The sequence below is a fragment of the Corvus moneduloides genome, chromosome 4 (genome assembly GCF_009650955.1).
Source record: "Corvus moneduloides isolate bCorMon1 chromosome 4, bCorMon1.pri, whole genome shotgun sequence".
Taxonomy (NCBI): domain Eukaryota; kingdom Metazoa; phylum Chordata; class Aves; order Passeriformes; family Corvidae; genus Corvus; species Corvus moneduloides.
In genome coordinates, this window is record NC_045479.1 from 64,933,685 (window position 1) to 64,957,849 (window position 24,165).

The 24,165-nt window shown below is 35.6% G+C and overlaps 1 protein-coding gene across 11 annotated transcripts in view; it reads right to left on the reverse strand.

Annotated features, from left to right (window-relative positions):
- CACNA2D1 (calcium voltage-gated channel auxiliary subunit alpha2delta 1) overlaps positions 1 to 24,165 on the reverse strand; it is a 364,967-nt gene that overhangs the window by 84,777 nt on the left and 256,025 nt on the right. For all 11 annotated transcript variants that reach the window (XM_032107946.1, XM_032107943.1, XM_032107947.1 and 8 more), the window contains exons 8-10: positions 15,540 to 15,609; positions 14,667 to 14,717; positions 13,511 to 13,610 (exon numbers count right to left, since the gene is read on the reverse strand). In XM_032107946.1, coding sequence (XP_031963837.1) covers positions 13,511 to 13,610; positions 14,667 to 14,717; positions 15,540 to 15,609 — 221 coding nt within the window. The remainder of the gene's footprint in view (positions 1 to 13,510; positions 13,611 to 14,666; positions 14,718 to 15,539; positions 15,610 to 24,165) is intronic.

The window sequence follows — 24,165 nt, forward strand, 5'->3', positions numbered from 1 at the left end:
CTTGTAATTATACCTGCAAGGTATAGGACCTAGATGCAGTTTTCACTAGATTATTTCTCACTACCCCATTTATTTATATCCTTTTGCAGTTTCCACCTTTGGGATGTCCCAGAACAGTCCTCCATTCTGAGGAATTTAAGACCTCCTCTTCACAGGTTTGGGCAGGAATAATTAAGCCTTCTACTGGGGCACAAAAAGTGTCAAGAGAACTTGACCTCGTTGACCTCAGCCCGCCAGTACAATCTTTGGCCATATATGGGGCAACTCAATAACCTGAAAGATAAGACAACCTATTCAACTTAACATGAAACTCCAAATGAAATGCTTTGAGTCTAATGCTGCTTGAACTTTGTCATTCTGGTGAAGGTCTGAAACAGAAATACTAATCTGACAGTCTTGTAAGGACTTTATCTTCCAATGCAGAAAAGGATCAGCTTGTGAAAACCAAGTGAAAAAAAATAGTGAAAAATTATACAGAACTCCAGCAAAAGATTTAAATGCTTGAGACCTTTCCCCTCCGTTGGGTAGTTCCACTGAGCTGTGTGCTCCTCCAGACACATGGACCCCTGCAATCCACAGTGCCCCAAGAGTTGAACTTATGGAAAATAGAAGGCTATCATTCTGAAAACCTCTTCTAATTCCAGAATAGTTACTTATGCATTGCCAAAAGCTTCCTCTTTTCCACAATCTCAACCTGGAAATCCTTCTAATAAAACTACTAAAACTGCTACCTCAAGATGAGGTTTTTAGAGGATTCAAGGGAAGTGGAACAGAAATAATGATTTATTTCCTGTATCTCATCCCACTCTAAGCAGTTTGTGGATATGCAGATCAAAAAACAAATAAAAAGATCCTACAGACAGGTGTTTTCATTAAGAGGGCAATATAACGCAAAAGAAGGAGGGTGGAAAAACCCCCCCAGAGAAAACATCTGAAATGAAGAAAGAAAGTATCAGAATTCAGAATTGGGATTTACAAAGGCTGAAAAATGTTTGAGATGGTTAAGTTGAAAGATCAAAGCTATCAAGCAGCCTGGGAAAGAAACAGGAAACAAAATAGATTAGAAAAAACAAACCCAAACCAAACCATTTATAATATATTGTGTTTTTTTTTTTTTTTTTTTCCTAAACTTCATTCTTTCTAATACATTACCTGCTTAGCAGATGAAAGCTGCCATGTCTATTGGGAACTGCTTTTATAATCTGCCTTTTGTAGATACCAGTCAACCTCTCCCCAGCTGACAAACTTTAGGAAGTTACACAGAGCATATAACTCCCAGGGCCACCCACACTTAAACATCACAGTCATTTTCAAACATTGCTCAGAATCTTAGGCTCCTTCCGGAATAGCTCAGAACTTTTCTCATTTCATTGGTGAGAAAAGGGAAGCAACAGGAAATAAAAAAGTAAATCCAAGGTTAAGGCATGGCCACAAGCTCTAATCTTAATTCCCCACTACAAGAATATGCTTTTTCCCTTTCCTTTGTGCAAGCAATTCCAAATCCTCAAATTTGCCTTTTAATTTGATACTAGTTATTTTGTTTAAGCCATTTAAACCACATGGTCAAATAGGATGCAAATTTTTAAAGCATGAATTCCCATAAACATTTTATCACTTAAACTTCTTCAAAATGCACATACAGCTAATACCATTTATTCTGAAGACTACAGCACTGTGAGAGAAAAATACCTGATTTCACAGGCAATGTATGAATTGATGAATATTTCAAATTCTCTTCTGTATACCCATCTATCCCTCTCTATAATTCTAAATAGATCTCCATCTCCCAAGGAGATAAATAAAGGACACAAATACAAGGGATATAAATCCCAAATCCAATGTCAATCATTCTGTTGGCAAGTGTAGGAGGTTATTTAAATACAAATAAAACATTTCAATTGATGCTGCTTCTTTTATGAAAGGCAACACAGAGAATCCTGCTCATTGCACTGTCTTAGAATTCACATTTATGTAATGCTAGCAAAACAAGTAGGCTTTGAAAAGAGCAGCAAAAAAGAAATGCTTTGAAGGACTAAAGAGTAGTATCTTGGGGCATTAATTTATCAGAAAGTGCTAATTACTGTTTCTGACAGTCAAGTTTTTTTCTGCTGTGTCTTCATACAAACCTATATATTTATCTATGTATATATAACTACAAATATGTACAGTTATTTGCTTAATTATTTGACATGATCAAGAAAGCAAGCTTTAGTCAACATTTATCAATGCTTTTCAGACAAAGCATTATTCCACTAAGGAAAGCCACAGTTCTCAAAAAACATAGAAATAACTTTACGTAAATCCTCATGAGAAGAAATAGAGGAAATCAAATCAATGCAAACTCTGTGATTCAGTTTGAAAAGAACTAAATCTTCTGTAAAGCATCTCATTACTGCAAAATGTAAAAAACAAACTCCGATAAATTGAGGACTTAAAAAAATCTTTCAAGCTTTATTCACTAGGTGGCACTAAAACAAAAAAGTTGAACTGGTCTTACAAATACCACAAAATGTGAAATTTTACATTTCTGATGGAGAACATTGGTGCTTTCTGTGAGTAGCATAAAATTCTCATTTCAATTAAACCAATAAAATATATTCATGTTCCAAATGATTGAAAAAACACAAATATTAAAATCTAAACTTCCTCCTTAAAGGAGAATTTCCACATCTTGAACAAAAAAGGTCCCAGCTCTAGGAGGATGAAAATTATGGAAAAACTGTAAAATTGCCTACTTTCTAAATGTCCTTCTGTGCCTCCAATATCTGTAGAAGTGATAACAAATATATCAAATATGTAGGACCAGGTCTTTGTAAAATTGCAGATTTTCCCAACCATCCTTACCTACTGTCTCCCTCTTCTCTCAGTTAGTTTACTGACATCTATTGATTCAACATATCATATTAAATCAGAATCTTCTGAAACTGCATTTCTAAGTTAAAAAATCAAAAACCTAGAAAATAACTCCCTTTCCGAAATTTCTGACATGACATGAGAACCTGACTTAAGCTGTATGTAAGTTGTGAATTTTTAAACATTCATAAATATTTATCCTTTATAGAAAATCATATAAACTTGAACCAGGCAGTAATTTCTATACTTAAACTTGTTATAGAGATAAAACTTACACATTTAAAATACCAAGACCCTAAAAGCTTAATAAATCAAGGACACCATTACAGGAAAACTGAAAATTGAGGAAAATATAGTGAGTTTGCTGAAGACTTACTCAGATACTACTGCTGCTGACTTTCAGTCTGCTGAGGTTTGTTGCTATGCTACTTCTACCTTGTGGCTAAATCAGCTTGGTGACCCAGTCGTATCTATACATATTAAATGAGCAATAGTGAAATAGATCTGATTTTACCAGGCTTTCATTTTGTAGGTAATCCGGCTTTGTCATTTTCTTTTCCTTTTTTTTTTTTTTTCCCTGCTGCTTTAGGCTTGGTAATAGGATTTCAGGGTTAATCCCAAGAATAACTGAATCTTGAATAAGGCCAGTTAGAATCAGTATTTGAGCAGTGAGAAGACATTATAAATATTTATCAGAACCCATTTAGAGAATAGTATGAAGGCAATTTGCAATGTTTTATTCCCATGTAAATTCTAAGTACACAGAAAATCTGAGTCAGTTCAAGCAATAAAGGTTGGTAATTTGACATGCCAGAAAATAATATATGATATCAAAATTTACCATTCATATCTTCCTATAGAATAACTTCTTTCTCCTATTCTATGACTTATGTACAGAGAGTCTGCAGTACAATCCTACATATACACTGTAGAGAAAATATAAGAAACTTATTCTAGGACCTGCATTTCTTAAATTGTATTGCAAGTATCAATGAAACAAAATTAGGATTATATGCCAATTTGCACTATTGGCATTTCTTGAAATTTAAAATGTATCACATTTCACTGTGAAACATACATATGTCTATTATAGACCAGAGTTAGCAGAATTCAACAACAATAAAGCAGTTAGATCACTAAATAGCTGGTGAGGAAATATTGCAGAATAATAAAAGACAAATATTAGGAAAAAGACCAAATAATAGGCCGAAGTCTGCTCTCGGTTAGCTTTGTTAACCTTTATAACCAATATTATCAACCGCACATAGATCAATGAAAAGCTGCCACTAAGTACCACAGGATTAAAGTTCAGATCAGAAAATATGATGCTGCACTGACAATCTCAGTTACAACCAGAACATCTGCATAGGCTGAAAGGTGAATTTTCTTAGCAAGGTGAAATTTATGGTCTTTTTATGCTGCTGAGGCTGAGTTAGCATGTATTATTTACTTAAAATCATGTGTTTCTGACTTCTACTAAAAAATTCAGTACTGTAAACTTCAACATCTCCCAGTGAAATCTGCCTGATGTTAACTGCAGCACAGCTGTAGTGCTGCAGCCCTGCAGCCTGCCCTGCATGGCACTGCTCCCCAGAAGCACTGGGGAAGAAAGATGTGACAGGAAGATACTTCCAAGAAAACTGTTTTGTAGACACTTTTTTGTTATCACTTGACAGGGAAAATCTTCATTCAGTCAAATTCAAGTTGTTTAAAACATGAAGCATCCTTGCCAAAAAAGATGAATCATAGAATATATCAAGTTGGAAGGGATCCATAAGGATCATCAAGTCTAACTCCCTGCTCCATGCAAAAACTACCCAAAACCCCCATGACTAAGAGCATTGTCTAGACATTCCTTGAACTCTCACAGGCTTGGAGTAATGATCAGTTCCCAGGGGAGCCTGTTCCAGTGCCACACCACCCTCTCAGTGAAGAGCTTTCCTAATGTCCACACTGAACTTCCCTGAAATTCCTCACGTCTCCCCACTGCTCATCAAAGATAAAGTTTTATCTGTTACCTATAAATTCTCTAAATATGTGAGGTTGCTACTCAGGGTATCAAAATCAAGACAAAGTTTTAGTTGGTGCAAGAAGTTGCAAGACAAACATACATTTCAGCATCAGCTCACATGGCAGAGGGACAGCAGGGGGCTACAGTATCACCTCTGTGTTCTCACATCTTGACTTCAATGTCCCTGTCCCCCTTTTAGGGCAGACCACTGTGCCTGGCTGGGCAGGTGCCTGGAGTTCCAGAGCAGTGAGGAGGTTGCAGCAGTGCAGTGCTGACATGGGAGATGCTTCTGCTAAGGCAGGGAAGTGAGAGACAGGAGGGAAAAGTGTGAGTCTTGAAAGTGTGAGACTTGAGAAGTCGATGAGTATTCCATTCATGCTTTGCCTAAGTTAGGAGGTCCTTTAGATTCACTCCGAACTAAGACACTGACACACATAATTATTACCTAACAATAGACATCTTTTATAGAAAGTATATTTTTAAAAGGGGGATCACATAAAAAATAGCCTCTGCCTTGTCTCAAAATTTATGGACAGCCTTCTTGCACTAACATGGTGAGTCATCTTTCTCCAGAAGAATTATCAAAGCCAGCCCAGCCCAGCCTCTTCTGGGCTGGTAAAAAACAATGGTTTATTGTTCAAGAAACCATTCTTCCACCACAAATTTTTAATTATATCGTCACAACGCTGCCTAATAAAAGTCTCTTAGTTGGAAAGCTGATGCAGCAATTCATTCGTGGTCCAGCATCTGACATGCCATAAAACATCCCAAGATCAATGATATGTCTGACAAAGCGGGGACCTCTTAAGTAAGATTTGTGCTTTGCTGAAAATTAAGATATTGGAAAGAAAAAATAGATTCATTAAGCAGTGGAACCATGAGGTAGAGCTATCAAATCATTTTATATACCACTACACTATGCATTTTAAATATAACTTTTTATAGACTACTTTTTAATAAACTACTCTTTTTAAATACTACTAATATACTAGAGAGCTCAGATTTATTTTGGAAATCAGAGACACCCATGCCATGTGTTGCTAGAAGTCTGACTCCCTGACATTTGACAGTTGTAAGAGGAGACAATAAAAATGTGTATTGATGCCCAAAGCAATCCCTCAAAGTGGGAATGGAGGTGACTTTTCTAGTCATCTGGAGATGTCAGCTATATTGTACAGTAATAAATGTACAGTTTCCAGCAACATTCCTGCTCCTGGCATCCTGATGAAGAATTTGAGCTTCTAATTTCCATTCCCTTTGGCTCTTCATGCACTCAAGCACTCTATTCCCAGGAATTAATGCTTTGTGACAGATCTAAAATGAAACAGATTTTGTTTTAAGATTTGCCTTATTCCTTCTCCAAATCTTTCTATGTCTTTTTTCTATCTTAGATACATTTTGAACATTTTCCTTCTACAGAAAGCTAAATTTACAGTTGATAACTGTAAAGTGCATTTCAGGTTTGCACAGTACTTAGTACGGAATATTTAAGGGAAGAACCCTTAAATAAGAGTAAGGAGAGGAATGGGTTTGGTTGGTTTGGAGATAAAAGGTTGTGTAAGATAGAAGTGCTGGTCCTAGAGGTCTCTAATAGTGAAACTGGTATGTGTGCTTGCATGACTGCTCTGCATTTGTTTGTGTTATCTGTGTGGATGGCCTGATTTATGTATATATATATATATATATATATGTGTGTGTGTGTGTGTTATGTATGTATGTGTATTTACACGTGCTCCATGAATATTGTGCCAATTGGGAAGACATTTGGTAGGCTCCACGGCACAGAGCTGCAGCAGCCTCAGCTCTCTTGAGGTGTTGAATCTAGCACGATATGATTTCCCCTAGAAGGTAAAATAATATATGTATAAACAAATAAATTCCAGAGTTCAGATGGCTTGGTTATTAATTTATAATTCTAAAAGAAAAATAACTTAAGCTTCTAAAAGTTTGTCAAGTTTATTTGTAGCTATGTAAGGCTCAGTTTAAATGAGAAATTAAGAAAAAATTGTTGAAACATGTCCTTTCTTCCTAAATCCTGTAGAAATATATCAGGTATGGCGAGATGGTCTTTGAATAAAAACGTGATTATCTTCTGTGTGGGATCTGTCTGGCTGTACTGTTACAAAGGCTCAGTTGCTTGTGCACAGTTCTGAGGCGAACATGGCAACTTGGCCTCTGGAGATGGCCCTGACCCAAGCTATAATTCTCAGAGAGCAAAGAATTGACCCTGCACTAACATCAACATAATTTTTATGTTATATTCCTTTTTACACACTGAGATAGTATTTTAAGCCAGATATTCCAGAAGAAACGTAAGCAAGTACCACAGGGAGTATTATCACTGGGACAGATAAGCAACACTTCATTTTCACCTCTCTGTCATAGACAATTCTGTATATGTCTGCTTTATGTAAGTATTTGCTGTTTGGTCTTAGTGTACAGAAAATACTGCAGGGCTGGTGGAAATGAAGTTAATAAGAAATTTTTACTTACACTAAAGATAAGAGAAAGCTTAACTACCTAACACGTCTCTTGCTAGACAGACATGGGAAAACTGTTAAGTATACAGAGAAAAGACAACAGTAATTGGTATGTATTCCCTGTTCACAAAGATGAAATCTTTGCAATATTTTGAATATTTGTATCACACAAGAGTGATGAAGTACTTTCCAGTCCATTAATAACTAAGGTGGATGATGAACAACTATTTGGGACAAACATTTAAGTCTGCAGGATGAAACAAAAAGAAAAAAAAAAAGCAACCCACCAGCAAACCAAAATCTTTACATATTTTTGATTTAAGGCTAAAAGGGGCAATAAGACACTCCAATCTGACCCCTTGCATACTGTCTCACCACCCACATATCACTGGTTGTTAAAATTCCTTTGGTTACTTCTGCAATAAATCATAACAATTACATTCAGTGGTAGATGTTTGCTTAAAGTGCATCTTCCAGAAAGGCATTAAATATGGATATGAAGACAACAAGAATTTTTCCTTGCAATTTTTAGAGGCATATTAAATAGTAATACACCATTCGAATCTATTTGGCTTCAACTGGTGGTTCTTGCAGTGTTTTTTACCTGACAGGTTTGAGAATCTATGGATACAAGAGTTTCCCCAGCAACAGCATTTCTCATCTGTGATGACATCAGTAATTAGACCAATTATTTTTGTGCCCCAGAACAACCAAAAAAAGGTTGAATTCTCTGAGTTTGTGAGTATGCTTCTCAGATGATGCACTCAGATGTGTGAGAAGATGCTTTCTAGACCCAAGCAATCACCCGTAAAACACTTTCAGTCCTCAGAGAAGACACCTACAATATTGTTTGTAAAATCTGAGCCAATCCTTTTTGTGCTAAATTAGTGACATGTTCCACATTTATGTGACAGTATTCAGACACAAGAAAGGAGTCATACAGTCAAAATCTGAGTTCAATTTCTTAAATTTGCTTTCCAGAAGGGAAAGTGAACCATCAATCCATACACTATTCAGATGAAGGGTCATCTCTAGCCATGTCACTGAAGCTGTACAAGCATTTCTAGCTCATGATGTCAGACGAAGATTGCAAGAAGCTTGAGTCCTAGTGGTCCTTCACTTTTTTTTTCTTGACAAAAAACTGTGTGATTTGCTTTCCTGAGGATCAGGATCCCACTGAAGTCAATTTCATTTCTTAAAGGTCAGCTAATATATTATCCTCCTTACACTAATCTTCCTCTCAACTCCAGCCCCACCTGAAAGACTTTAACACATCTTTACTGATTGCTTTCTTGACTTTCTTTTTGAAGGGAAGATAAAATAAAACTTAATTCTGCAGACAGATAAACATTCCATGACAGTTTTTATACTGCTGTAACTCATGATGCTAAAAAGAAAATTCTAACTTCTTAATAATTCCTTGGTTTCCGTAATTTCCAAACTGTCTCCGTTGTTATTTGCAGAATACTCATCTTCATTACATTTGCTAAACATGTCCTCCAGATATATTTCCCCTACATATATTTCCATAGATACATAGCCTTGTTCTACCTGAAATTATTAGCAATGCAGAAATTGAACACTAGATTGTGATCATAACTTCTCTGAACTTTGTTTAACCCTGCACCTACAGTGCTTATTAAATATACCTGTATGAAAAAAACCACATTCAATTCACTTGCTCCTTGAATATGGAGGATGCAAGATAATGACCCACCATTAAGGAATGGCTAATGATTTTCCATTAAGAAACATTGCTACGAAGATATGTTTCTCTGCAGTTATCATTGTTCCCCCTTTTCTTGAAAATGAACCATTCAATTTAAGAGAAACTGCAAGGTCAGTTAGATAGATTGCTGTTAAGAGAATCAGGAAGCCCAGCACTCAGCCCTAAACTTGTCCTTCTATCACTTTTCATTGACTATGAAAAAAACCCAAGCCATGCCCCCTGCCAAAAAAAGGAATTACATGTATTTGTTTACTGCCTCACACAGCTGTGATGATGAGGAGCCTGTTCACTTAATTGAAGCTACCTGAATGCTTCAGGATTAAATCACTAAGAGAGGTGCTTATGCAGACATACTTATTGTAGAGGGAACCTGACTCTTTATCTAGTTTTTTATTTGTCAAATAAGGAAAAATATGGCAGGCATCTTCATATTTTCTCCTTAGTATTGTCCATTCAGGAAAATGGGAAAGTAAAAAACAAAGAACTTTGGCAAACCTGTTCATACAGGAGTCCTTTTCATTTCCTCTAGATCCACCAACAGAAATACTTCAGTACCACTGATACCATGATCATGTTTAATTTCTCCCTCAAGAAGTGATGCTGTTTGGAAATACGAAGCACCACTGAACTTCTCTGGGTCAAAACTCAAAACCACAAAATTAAAAAAACCCGTCATACTATTTGAGTATGTGATTTAATTTCAGGTCCACTAAAAACATTACATGGAAATAATAAAGGAAACAAAGTTTCAGCTATTTTAAAATAAAATTTGACAAGTTTTTGGTAACTGAAGTACACTCATACAAAGCTAAAATTTCTAGCAAAGATAATATAAGCATGACAAGCTACCTGGCTGTAAAATCTAGCATCCTCTTCTCTCCACTAGGACTTCAGGCTAAAGTTTCCACCCATGGCACGTTAGTTAATTTAAATTAGCTTAAGGAAGTAGTTCCCAGAAGGAAGGAACATCTCCACAGATTTAAGATAATATAGGTCCAATATGAACTGCAGAATACAGGATGGATGTAGCAGAAAGGGAAAGGAGCCCTTTGATATATTGAAAAGATTTTACAAGACTTTCTTTGCCCTCTGTTAGAATATTTAAATATTTTAATTAGGAAGGCATAAAGATTTTACCAGTTTAGGAGTAACAGAGACAAAGTAAACAGGTTTGCAACCACTGAGCCGTAGAATCACATGAAAAACTGCTACTAAAAATCAATGGGAAATGAGGTATCATCCACAGATTTTTTCTTTATCCCCAACAATAATTTCATAGGCTGGGTGCATAGCTTTTTCTTTGAAATCGATTCATGCAGAATTTACCTTCCCTCTGAGTTTATTCAATGTGCAGAACTACATAAAAGCAGGAGATGAGCTGTCAATTTTCCCAGAATATTATTCTGTTCTATCTTGTATGCTCATGACATTTAATTTCCAGTTCCTAAACAGTAAATACTAGTTTGGATTTTTAAAAAGGCTAAGTGAATTTAAGAAGTGCAACAGCTTCTGGCCTTTAACACATCTGTTGCCATAAGGGAGGCCTCTCCTTTGTGTGGTTTTCTGCACCTCTGCAGATTTGAAATACATTTCTCCTGCACACTACCCACAATCAGAAATAAATTACACTCTTGTGTCAACATCTGAAATCAAGTCACTAAATCATGACGTGCTGGGATGGAATTGCTGCCCCTATAATCTACCGCTCGTTGCTATCAAAGCCTATAACCGGATTAGTGGGAAAACAGCTGTATTACTCATACATTTAAGCTCTTTTAAACAGCAGGTTTTCTGCCTGCAACAAAGGACAGCACTTCAGATAAGGAACATGCAAATCCCAAAGGAAACCATGATATATTAACCCCTATCATTTCATGACTTAACAGTTCATTCAACCTTTTTTTCCCTGGAAATAAATGCAGGAACTATGATTATTCAGTTGAATTAATGTTTTTAACACATCTACTTTTAAGCTTTCTTTCCCTAGGATTGCCTCATATACAAGGCACAGTTTGTTAAATCATCCTGTCACTTTTAAGAAGTGATTGACATAAGCTTAAATCCATGTCTTTCAGTTGTGCACATGAATCATTGTACATATGGGTTTTGTGGGACAACATCTTGGCAGAGGTTAGCAGTGAAGCAGCCCTCTAGTAAACTCACTAAAGACTCTAAGGTTATTAAAAATAACAAGCCATAAAACAGCTGCCATATTTTAGGCCAAAAGATCCATGAGGGAAAGAAAAATTGTAGATAACTTCCAGTTAGTGTTCACATACCCAAATGCTAATGTGTTATCTGAACATTTTCACCTAGCTTTTTGGACTTTTTGGTTAGCCAATCATGTCTAATACTGAGCTGCTTCAGGGGAAAATGTTCTTAAGCAAAAAAATGCAACATATTGAATAAATTTTAAAAAAATATTGAACAAATCTACACTTTTTTCACCTTGAACAAAATGTTTCAGTTGATATTTTGGGTGCTAAGTTTACTAAGAATGCACTGGAGTTGGACATGAGGTATGCCTTCTCCATTACGGAATATTTTGTGAATCATGATAGAATCATAGATCCATTTATGTTGAAAAAGACTTTAAAGATTATCTAAATGTTAAACTAATCCTGTCAAATCTTTAAAAACCAAAAGACATATCTAAAAAAAAAATCTTTAAAAAATGACCAAACTTCTGTGTTCACTTCTCTCACTTGTAGAATGCCTTTTAGTAGTACAACCATTTTTTTCCTATCTATAGCATATGATTTCCTGTCTGTTAGAGAAATAAACTATAGACATGTCATAACACAATGCCCATCACAATTTCATTCATAAATCATCTGAATACATGAACACGTAGGTTACACAAAAGTAACTGCAATACTGAAAGAATCTAATAAAGACTTTTAAATTATAAGTGCACAACACACCAAATAACATTTTATGAAAGATTTAGAGATGCCATGTTCTATTATGCACATTTCTGTGAGTGTTGCCCTCCTCTGATGATGAAAACAGCTCAACCAAAATGTCCTCTTGGGTTCTTCAGTCAAATTTCTGATGTGAGTCTCTAAAATTCATTCATTCAGAAAAAAAAGGCTCTTATATATTGTAAGTAAAAAACCCATGGTAAAATGTACTGTAGAAAATATTTGAGGATTTCTGTTCCTTTTTTGATGCAAATCCCAACCTTGAGGCCTCACAAGAATAACAGGGAACCTTAGCTAATAAAACACCCAGAGTCTAAGTAAGGTTTAGCATTAAGATACACTGTTTCTGATCACCTTGGAGCAAAGGTAACAAAAGAGCTTGAAAAGCTGCGTAAATAAAGAGGTAGTAGGGGTTCAGATTTTCCAGCAGTGAAACCTGGCAAAGTTCCACTGAACATACTAATCAATTTCCATCAGTTTATGATTACAAGCTTTTTTTTTTTTTTTTTTTTTTTTAAATCAGTGAAACTAAGATTTCAGGTCCCCAATACTGTTACAGGGAAGTTTATTTCCTTTAGTAATAATAAAAAACATTAGGGCTTTTTTTTCACTTCAATTTAGATGAAGGAAAATGGCCTAAGGAAACACCACAGAGAGTAAGATCTTGTTTGCTCCTTGCAGAAAGTTCTAGTTAGATTGTCAGCAAACCATGAAGCAATAAGTGGTTTTAAAAAAGACTTCTTTTAGTTCTATTTCAAGTCTTTCTCCCTCAGGCTGGCTACAACATGACTCTGCAAGTTGAAAATTATCTCCAGAATCACTTCAGTTACTCATCATTGAGGCTGTCTCTTGTTATTAAGAATATGTCAAGGTTCTCAAATCCTTAGAATCAAAACTCTACAGTTGAACAGCTTAATAAAAAAAATTTTAAAAGCCTTGCCCAAGACTAGAACATGACATCCAAGGTAGCCACCTGAAAATGGAAAGTTGCCCATACTTTCTTCAAGGATTTTCCCCTCTATTTTATTATTTATTATGAGAAAAATTGCTTTCCCAGCCATCAAGCTGCTAACTGTAGAACTTCTCAGCTACATTTCTTGGGCGGGTCAGATATATGGGTGTACCTCTTCTTTATGCATCAAACAATGAGCAATCCAAATATCTGCTGTGTAGAAAACCTGGGAACCAGCAATTATTTCAAGAGAATTTGCATATATCAATCTAATGGAAGATGTTTCATACAGACCACAGTATTATATTGGAAAGGAGAATTTGGCCATGCAGATGTTTATTTAAATTACTTTTGCCCTTAACCCAAATGTATATATAATAAAAAATCTAGGACATTCAATTTATTTTATAACAACAACAAAAAAAGTTACGTGTGGTCTTTTGCAATATATTTTAAGTCTCTTTGCAGATTAACATTCAAGTATGCCACACCTGGTATTAAAAATAGTTTGCTTTTGGCTTTGCTGACAATGCAAATTTTGTGGAAAGAACAGATACTCACTGAAACTACATTCACAAAGTCATCGTCAGACAAGGTCTCCAACATCTCAATGACCGACGTGCGGATCAGCTTCAATGTTAATCCACTGACACTCCCACTCCTAAAAAAATTCCACAATAGAAAAGTTGAATTTAGCAAATGTTATGTAAAACGTAGAAACAAATCTCACCCACCGGAACTTCTACCAAATTTCACACTAAAATTTTCATTTTATCTAATGAGTTCTCCAAGTCATTAGTGTTATTAAACTATTTATAATTATGAAAGTAAGCCCAAAACTGTCAAAGTCCCAGTCCTGTGCCTTAGATGAGGTCATAATGCTACATCCTTTACTCATTTTCTTTTCAAGATATCTGAGTTTACCACCTTCAACCAATGCATTGTCTAAACATTTTATACTCCTACACACAGATTTACAGCTCTGGGTTTCCAAAGACGCAAATGACAGCTTGTTTGATTCAAGGCAAAACCTAAGCTGAAGTGAAGAAATAACAAATGTTGATAAAACTCACTGCTGATATGAAAGCACTTCACCACATGTAAAAGCATTAGATGCAAATTCTACGCCTGAGAAGCTTTTCAGCATGAAGCAATCTGACACATCAAGTTCAATGCTCCCTTCAGTCCCTCAACATTGCCTACATCACAGAAGCCTTGCTGAGGCAGAGAGCTTTTATTAATTTCTTTGCTCACTTTCTAGCAATATCTTATACTAACCAAACTTGGCAATTTTGAAATCTGTATCATAAAACACACAAGTCCACATACATCCTTAACTTTCAGACTCATGAAATCATTATTACATTTGTTGTAATGCTTCTAGCTATTTGTTTTTAGGTTTGTGCTTTACAACAAATCTTGGCATGCACATGAGAAATATTCACTTGATTGCTGAAGTAATTACTAAGTTGAAAACAGAAAAATAATAAAGTGATTAGAAAAACATTTCCCTGCCTCCAGTTTAAATAACTTTCAGGTTTGGTTTGAGCTTTTTGGAACTATTTTCTATTATGTATTTATTGTGCTCATTTCAAGATTTTTGAACCTTGCATACCAGGACCTCTTCTCTCTCTATTTTTCAGCATACAGAGATTTGTTCAATATATCAAAGTACTTTTATCCCTCTAATGTCAATATTCAGACATTAAACACTTACGCATCAACTAAAATAAGCATGTCTTTGGGAGATGCAGCTCCTTGGATATACCTGAAATAAATAAATTGTATGAATGACACAAATTTGAATACACATTTTTGTGTGTGTGATGGAAGACACTCTGTGATCTCTAAACTCAAACTAGCTGAATCAACAAAATCCTCTTGTTGCAGCTAACAACCCAGGTGTTTTTATCTCCTCTCTTGCTGTGTCTTCTAAGTAAATCTAAGTCTAAACCACATTAGTCTGCAGGTAAGATATACTGATCAAAATTCATTGTTTTCACATAACTGAAAAAGAGGAATGCTATTTCAGAGCTAAAGATCTTGATGACAGATGAATTGTTACTCAGGCCAGCTTAGGCAAAAATACTTCATTCTTTTGGGAAAAATATATCCAACTATATACAAGTATCAATATGCTTTATGTCTTCAGAGGCTTACATTAAAAAAATCATGAGAAGTAATCCCACTGCTCTCCCGTCTTTTACCCATCTAGCAATTTCATTGCCAGTCTAAACCACTGAGACATATTTTTAAACACTTGCAAAAGTCTGGAAGAATGGTTCAGTCTAATACACTGGATTATATTTGATTTTGGCACAAAATCAGAGTTTTCAACTGTCTTACACCTATTTGATGGTTATCCTCCTATGAAAAGTTCATGTAATACAATAATAAAACACCTATAAACTGCATAACACAGAGTATAATTTGAAAATTGTTTATTCAGAAAAACGAACTAGTTTTAAAAAGAAAAAAGCAATATCGAAAAGTAAGTACTATTAAAAACAAGCAGAAAAAAAGATTTTTACAGTAATATCTATAAAGTAAGCGATTATATATATACCAAACCTTTAAAAAGAAAGCTTACCATGGCCTTCTGCGTACATCATACAGGTCTATTTTGTTAGGAGTTCGACTTTTATCTACCCATGGGGAAGCTAAAAAGAAAAAAAAAAAATTTATGGAACAATATAAAACTTTATCTCAAGTATTTTACTTAAAACAATATAATGAATCAGTACAACAGACGTAGCACTATATAAATATTAACATTTTGTAAGGAAAAAAAAAGTCTTTATTTGTGTAATATGTTGTTGAAATATCTAGACACCCTTATACATATTACCATATAATATAAGGCAATAAAACTACATGTATGTGTGTGTATATGTGTGTGGCGTGTGCCCAGCCCCTGCCCTGGAGGGACGTCTGCTGAGATAAGGAGGTTGCTCAATCTCCCAGCAAGACCCCCCTGGAAAGGCAACCACTTTGCAGTTATGGCGAGAAGACAGACCCAGAATCCTCAGGGAGACCCTGTGCAGATCCTTTGTAACCCATTGGCCTTTACCCTCTGACACCCACCCCCTGTATCCCTATAAAGCCAGCCCCCTGTCCCTGCGGGGGCAGAGAGATGCCTGTCCCTGGCTCCCCTTTGCCGGAGTATGGACTAATAAAGCTACTTTGTGTGGAACAGCTACACGGGCCTCTCGTCTCTCTCCCTGGTCTGGCCTGGAGGCTGCCCTGCACAGCTGAGCTGGAATCACAAGCTGACAATCACTAAAGAGCTGACAGCCTCTGCACGGGCCCTCCAGCCAGCAGCTGAGGGAAGACACCGGGCCCCGGGAAGATGATTCCTTTTGGGACCATCTCCCCGGACCGGTCACAGCTTCCTGGGTCAGAGCTCCTGACCCCACACCAGCTGCCATATACACATATGTATGTATATACACATATATGTGTATATACATATATATGTGTACAGCTAAGTGTGTTGAAGAAACAAGTGCTGACTATAATTGACCACTGATTTCAATGGAACCAAAAAATTCGACCCAAGTACTTCAGATTATGAAACAACTTTTTTAACAGCAACACATTTAATTTAAAAAAAAAAAAAGTTAATTATTGCTATATATAGTAATGGTATCACAGTTATGAGATACCAATCTAAAAGTCAGTTATGAACCTAAAAAATTGTACACTGACTCAAGAGCTTTACCTAAAAATGCACATTATAAAAGTAACATGAAAATATCATATTCTCTAAAAAAAGAGATGTAAATATTTATGTCTCCTTAAAGAAAATGCTAAGAATGATAACTTTTTGCAAGTGTTTGATTTAGGCTTTACCAATATTTTCAGCAAGGGGAGGAATTATTTCCTTACTGAAAAAATGGGTCTTTCAAAACCATGTGACAGCTTAACGAACACAAATAAAAATGTGAAAAGTTACAGGGAATAAGATAATGTTCTGCAATTTGTTCTCTCACTGTATGCCAAGAGCCTTGGGGAGCTATTTCCTGACATCAATCATTTTTCTGTCTAGGAAATAAAGAAAGATATAGGCAGCTCCAGGATTCTTCATGAAAAATCATACATCTAAGACAAAAGGGAAGAATTATATCTCCACCCATGAATATAAAAGAAGCCATCAGCTTTGAGTAGCTGCCTATTTTTGCATTTACAAAATGAACCCTTTTCTAAGTGACCAAACCATGAGCTGGCCTATCACTTACCAGAACCTTTAAGCTGAGTGTTACCCACATTTAGCAGTACACATTTAGCAGCCACAGAGAACACTGTGTACTGTTGCACAACAAGAGAACCTCAAAATCTGTGCCAGTATTGTCTATGATTTCAGACTAGACCACCTGACTGGTCCTTTGGAACCTGATAGTATAAGAGTATTGGAAATTTTCAGAAATGAGAGAATTTAATTTATTGAGACAGATATATTTCAAAATTCTAACTTAAGTATCATTACTTAGATATGTACAGGTTAAATTCAGCAGTATTTTATGAGCCTACAAGGTTAGCACATGTTCAGTGATGGATTTTTTTCTCTTTCCAGGCTATCCTTTCCATAGGAATTCCATCTGAAAATCCACCTTTCAGATACATTCCCTGAGACTTCCAAAATCCGCATGCAATGTGTTCATTTCAGTTTGTATTATGAGTGGTTGAGATAAAATTGCAACTATAAATCAAGATACTGACTAAGACTGCAATATCTTTGCCTAAACTTTCAGTCTTTCCAGTGACATCCAGTAAAAGGCTATGCCCTACCAAATATGTCCCTCTTAATCGACACCTATCTCAGACAATCTTCATAAACAGAGAATTATCTCAATTTATGATCTGGATTTATTTCAAAACAACAGAGAAAATTCAATTTACACTGGTAATGTTACTTTAGTTCACATGAAAGGTAAATTCAACTCCTTAAGTGCAGTCTCTAAAGCAAAAGGATGGTGGTTCAAAGAGAATTTGAATGCAGGAGCTGAAGAAGGGTCCTTCTAACATCATCTTCATATACGACTGTGACAGCGAATGCTGACAGAGGTAATCATTTAAAACGGAATCAATGTTCTAAAGGCACACAGTATGACAGAACGGCCCTTTAACTAACACAAATTATCTACTGAAAACTATCATAGGAACATTTAGCTAGAATTCAGCTGATATCACAACCTTCACATCCTACCTTAAACTACAGTGTAATTTTTCTAAGTGCTAAACTAAAATTTACAGAAATATGGGTTAAGATTTCATTTTAGCTGTGTAACAGAAGAGCACAAGAATTAATTCAGCTATGTTTTTTCTGTAAAATTTGAGAGCTACACATACATGTTAATGTAATACCACTCGACAGATAAGCACATCACATCCTTCAGGCTAACACCAGTTCTCCAGACAGCAAGCACTTCAGAACTGGGCCCTTTAGACCAAACAGTGTGTGCAAAATATTTCAGAAACACATAAAGGCAAAATTTATACCAATCTAAACACCGAAAAGTAAAATTTGAAATGCCTGAAACTATCCCTAGTATTTCCAAAAGTACCAAATGTCTGTGTAACAACATTTGAGGGGTTTTTAACTGGAATACAAATCACAACAGCACATTTAAAACTTCCTTCTTTCCTTTGGTTTTATTTCCTAAATATGGAGAGGATGCTCAAAACTTCTAGTGGAGACAGTAAAATGAAGCCTGTGAAGACAATTTTTCCAAAACTAATCTACAGCAGAATTCTTTCAGTTAAAACTTGAGCTGCTAAGCCTTGAACTCAGTTCTACCATAGCTTTTCAGTAATAGCCTTGATTGCAATGAGGCCCAAACTGTCCCTTTTTGGCTACATCTATATTAGCAGGTTAAAAAGAACAATGGAAAGGAAGCCATTCACATGAACTAAGCAAAAACTATAATAATGGTCCAATTACACACAAAATAAACTGAGCAGAAGCCACTCAGCACACTACTTACAGCCTATCTGATCCTTCTGGAGATTACTGTGAACGGTAACACAGCTTTTGTTTTGGGTAGATAGACACAGTGGTGAACACAACTACTAAATTCTACTTTTTGCTCATTAGCCTGGCTCTTTCAGTACACACAGTCCTGGAATGACTGTCAGCAGCTTCAGGGAGATCTGGAGAAGGTCTTTAAAAACATTCTTTATTACCATGCTGTTAAACCACTGTTTCCTGTGCCGCATGTCAATAAGTTTTGTTTTCCTACTTAATAAATTATTTTCTTTCCAGAAAAATATAACAAGCTTCTCCATGCTTAAGTTTCCATAACTGCACAATTTATCACTGGATATTAATGGTTGCTGGATCATACACTAATTAAGATATATAAAGTATAATGAGAAAACATGTTCTATTGATCTTTCTGATGGTTTCTACAACAATTTACATAATCTAGTAGAAAGCTTCTGCAAGGCTCTGCATACCATAAATAAGGACCCAGCCCTTAGTATCTAAAATTTCATTCACACCAAAGTGCTGAATTCCCTCTTCAACCTCAAGAATTAACATTCATCCTAGTCTCTATCTGGAATAACACTTTTAATTTTAGATGGCTTTGAATGGCCTGAAATCAATTCACTGGTTTTAGTAACATTCTGATTATTTATGGATATTATTGAAATTGTTATTGATAGGAAACTGAAATTCCCTTACAATATTTGATTTCCACTTATCAACTTTATTTTGTCCTGATTTATTATTTTATAAAACAATGGGGTTTTTTTTTCCTTTTTTAAAGATGATAAATACTTTCCATGCAAAAATAAGTTAGTGTGCATTTATAATTATACAGGAAATAATTAGAAAGGACGGAGACCACTGAAAGAGATGTGTTGCTTTTCTGGTCCATATAAAGAAAACACTATAAAGCCATCCGGTGAAACTGGCTTACATCTTACTGACAAAAGCTATTATGTGGTCTAAGATAAAAGCAGAATTAAATAAACAAAGAAACAAAAAAATTAAACTTTTTCCTCAAAAACTTAAATTGATCAAGGATTTTGAGATTTACAGTTTTGTTTATATAACCTATTATTTTTTTGTCAGGTGTTTTGGAACCTGGCTCACCAATATCTTCAAGAAATCAACCTCACCACATTTCATTGTTGCATATGAGTATCTTTGAACTATGTCAACACGGCACAGTTCTCTGGTGCATACATTAGGCTTTAGTCATGTTCCCTTTTGATGATTTTCTTGTTTGGCATGTGGATAGATTTGATACTTTATAAATTATTCATTGGATTTGATATCGCTCCCACTTCTGTTTGCATTATTGAGATACAGGACTGGATATATTTCAAGTAAGAGTAAGCCATGCTTTTCTGTTATTTCTTTACATGTAGAGTGGAAATCCTCAGTTTTGTTGATTACAAGCAGAACCAATTCATGCACTATAGCGACTGTCACAGGGTAGAGCCTAAATGAAAATATTTGTTAGGAAAGGATTGGCTACAATCTCCCATTCTGAATTCATGAGATGATTCCAGAGGCATAGGTGAGTCATGAGGGAAACTCTTCTGAATGTTCTGCCCTGTTCTACTGGTTACGTGTGCATGTGCAAGGAACAGAGAGGCAGAGATAAATTATTGACAGCTTTACATCCCTTTACATTATTAACACATTTGAGAAAAGAGACTAAAAGCTGATAACAAATGCCAATTATCAAATCCCTGACCTCATCATTTTATTTTGACTCAAACTCCAAATTCTATCTTGCTATCTCTCAAAGTAACATTCATGTGGATATTCAAAACAATCAAAACCACAGAGTATTCAATTCCCCGAGACAGATTCAGTAAAGTCTTCCTTTGATGGAGCAAAGGTACAAGTTACAGCATGTACTTTACTGATAGTTTAATTTCATATTTCTTTTAATCTTTTAGTGAATGTATGTTAAGAAACCTGCATTCAGATACGTGATAGTCCAGACTATTTGAGAAATGTGATACTCCTCAATTTTCTACCCAGAAAGAAATCAGTTGAATTTCAGTGTAGCAGCAGCACCTTTGTAGAACTCCTTTGCTATTTTTCAGTAAAAGGTGAGACACGGTAACTAAATATAAGAAACAGCCATAACATTAAAAGCCCCTAACATTAATCACAATAAGTGTTTTCAACTGCTGTATTTAGTGTTCAGAATATTTGTATCATAATGATGCCTTAGATAACTGGTTAGTATCATCCTCCCAAGACAGAGATTTTTACTGACCAACTCTATGCTACCACACCACATGTTCAGTCAGGACTGAATGCAACCATTCCTTTATGATTTTCTTCTCCTAGAGACTGAAAATTGCCAAGACCTTAAAATGTGTTCAGGTAAAATCTATCTAACGTAGACATGTCTGTGCTATGTCCTCTGTAGCTTTCATAGTACCATCACCATACAGAAAAGAGAGGATAATAATCTTGAAGTTTTTTAGAATGTGTTACCCAAGTGGTAATGGGTAATTACATTATGGGCAATACTGCACTCAGTTTTATTACAAATCAGTTAAGCAAAGATTTGATATGGGAATAGTCCATACAGAAACAAATCTATTGATTTTTGGTCCCAATGTACCAAAAACCGCAAAAGTGATTAGAATGTGCAATACATACTGCAGTTTGCAACTTAAAATTAGCCTCTTTCTGTTATCTTATTTCAGAGGCAAACATTTCTATTTCTGCATGTATAAACTGAATTTCATCCTAAATGTGTTGCTTGCATTAATTTCACCCGGACTAGTGAACATGTCCCCAAAGAGGGCTGGAGTATCAGGGCTTGAGGAGAAGCAAGAAGCTGTTTTATTTGGTCTATTGTGGTTTTCCTTTTTCTCCTATAAAAGCAAATTCTAGAGATTTAAATCTGTATCATAAAGACACAGAGATGGCATGGATTTCAGCATGAAGGCATGATGACCTGCGGTATGCAATTTCGTTAACTCACTAGAAATAGCACATTATCCTGTAACTGGGTGGATCTGCTTGTGTAACTGCAAAATTCAGCACATCACTTTTGAACAATGAGCCACAACTGAACTTACTTTTTGTATCAGGAAATGAGGTTGTAGTGAGGTGGATGACAGTCTCTTCTCTCAAGTAACAAGTGACAGGATGAGAGGAAACAGCCCCAAGTTGTGCCAGGGGAGATTTAGATGGGATACTAGTAAAAAAATTCTTGCCAGAAAGGGTTGTGAAGCACTGAAACCGGCAGTCCAGTGAAGTGGTAGTCACCATCCCTCGAAGTTCAAAAAATGTGTGGATGTGGTATTTGAGGACATGGTTTAGTGGTGAACATGGTGGTGGTGGTGGGTTGATGTCTGCACTTGATCTTAAAGGTCTTTTCCACCAAAAATTCTATGATGAGTATGGTTAGATCCAAATCCCTTTCTTCCCTCCCAGATTTCAAAGAAAAAAACAAACAAACAAACAAACAAACCCCAAAAGCAACAAAGTGAACACTCAAAGACACTTATTTCTATGTAAAAGTGGAAGTATCCGACTCACACACACTAATTGCACTAATTGATAATTTATAAGCTGCATTACTAGGAAAGTGTTGTGATTTTACTTTGTTTGTCTACTTTAAAGGCTCCTTTAAATGTTCAGCTGTTAACAGGAACTAACAGCTATAAAATATAAAACCTTTTGCAAAAAGAAGAAAGTGAAGTTCTCAGTTTTTCAAGGCTTTTGATTCATTTTGTATGGATTTTTTAGCCTTTCCAGTCTCTTAGTATCTGCTTCAGTAATTACTTTCTCTGGAGAGTTCAATATCATGGCCACAACACTATTGCTTGCCATTAATTGTTAACACAAGAGCAGCTGTGCACAGCAAGTTCTTCATTTGGTGAGATACCGTTTTATTTTATTAGAAATTGATTTTTAAAGCTCTTCTATTATTAATTTGTCTAGGCAGGGAATGCTCTAGTAGCTAAGTGAAACTTGCTTCACTAACAACTGGAAACAAGTTAAGTTCTATCTTTTTTTTTTTTTTTTTTTTTTTAATGAATGATAAGAGATAATCCTGATCCAGATAGTTCTGTTCTATCCATATTTTTAGTCCAAAAGTTTGAAGACTTTAAGGACAAAACTGTTTTTCTGGAAAGTCATCACTGAAGCGCTGCTTTCTTTATCTGTGAATTTTTCCATTCAATACCTCGTAAACTCAAATTACATAGGAATATCCTAGTAAAATACTGGCATGAGAAATGCAAAGAGATTTTTCTCTAATTAATTAAAATTCCCATCATATTATATCTACTTATAATATAGATAAACAAAGGAAGAATATATAGAAGGCAAGATTACAGTAAAGACAGGGAAGAACACAAGTTCTTTTCGCTGTACTCTTCAGTACTGATATTGCAAACATTCAGAAAAGATTATCAGAGCTGCTGATATTTAAACTGAATTTAAGTATGAGTTAATGAATAAAAATGCACACTCAATACTAAAAGAATTGTTGCTATGCATACCCCGATTGAATACCTAACCTTCAGAGGATCACTGAAGAAGTAATTTTATCTCTCTATACCTGTTTCTTTTATCTGCAAAAGGAGGACAGTGATGTTTATATTAGTTTTTTAATCAGAAGTGTTTCATGGACGAAAACTTAGGTATGTTTTACATGCCCTGCAGCACATATATGCCATGCAGTATAGCACAAAATAATCCAGGTGTCACTGAGAACATAAAGTCTCCTGGAATAAAACTGGAGAACTTTTTAATACTTAAGAAACACAACAGCATTCAGTGCTGTCCATTGGGAAAAGCTGCCAGCACGTGTTGTCCCTTCAGTCACACTGTGGGGCTGTCTAAAGGATTCCAATAAAGCTCTGCCTCATCCTGTTTAGTAATACAGATACATCCTAAAGCTGAGGGAGCAGATGAACTTAAGAAACACCTGTATATGTGATTAAGACATGGTCAGATACACTTAAAGTAAGAATTCTTCTCTAATACAAGTAGAGTCAAATGAAGATGACAAGTATGTGTGTCTAGGTTATGTGGTAAGAGAAGGGCTGTGGAGCTGCAGGTTGGACTCTGTTTTCTCCTCTGTGAAAAATCCCCCAACAAAAATATTCCACAAAGACAACAGAGAGAAGTCACAGATCTATGCAGAAGCTTGGGAGAGTGGAAGACATAGCTTTTGCCAGAAATATCATATTGTGAATGCAGGTTTTCAACTGAACTTCCCACA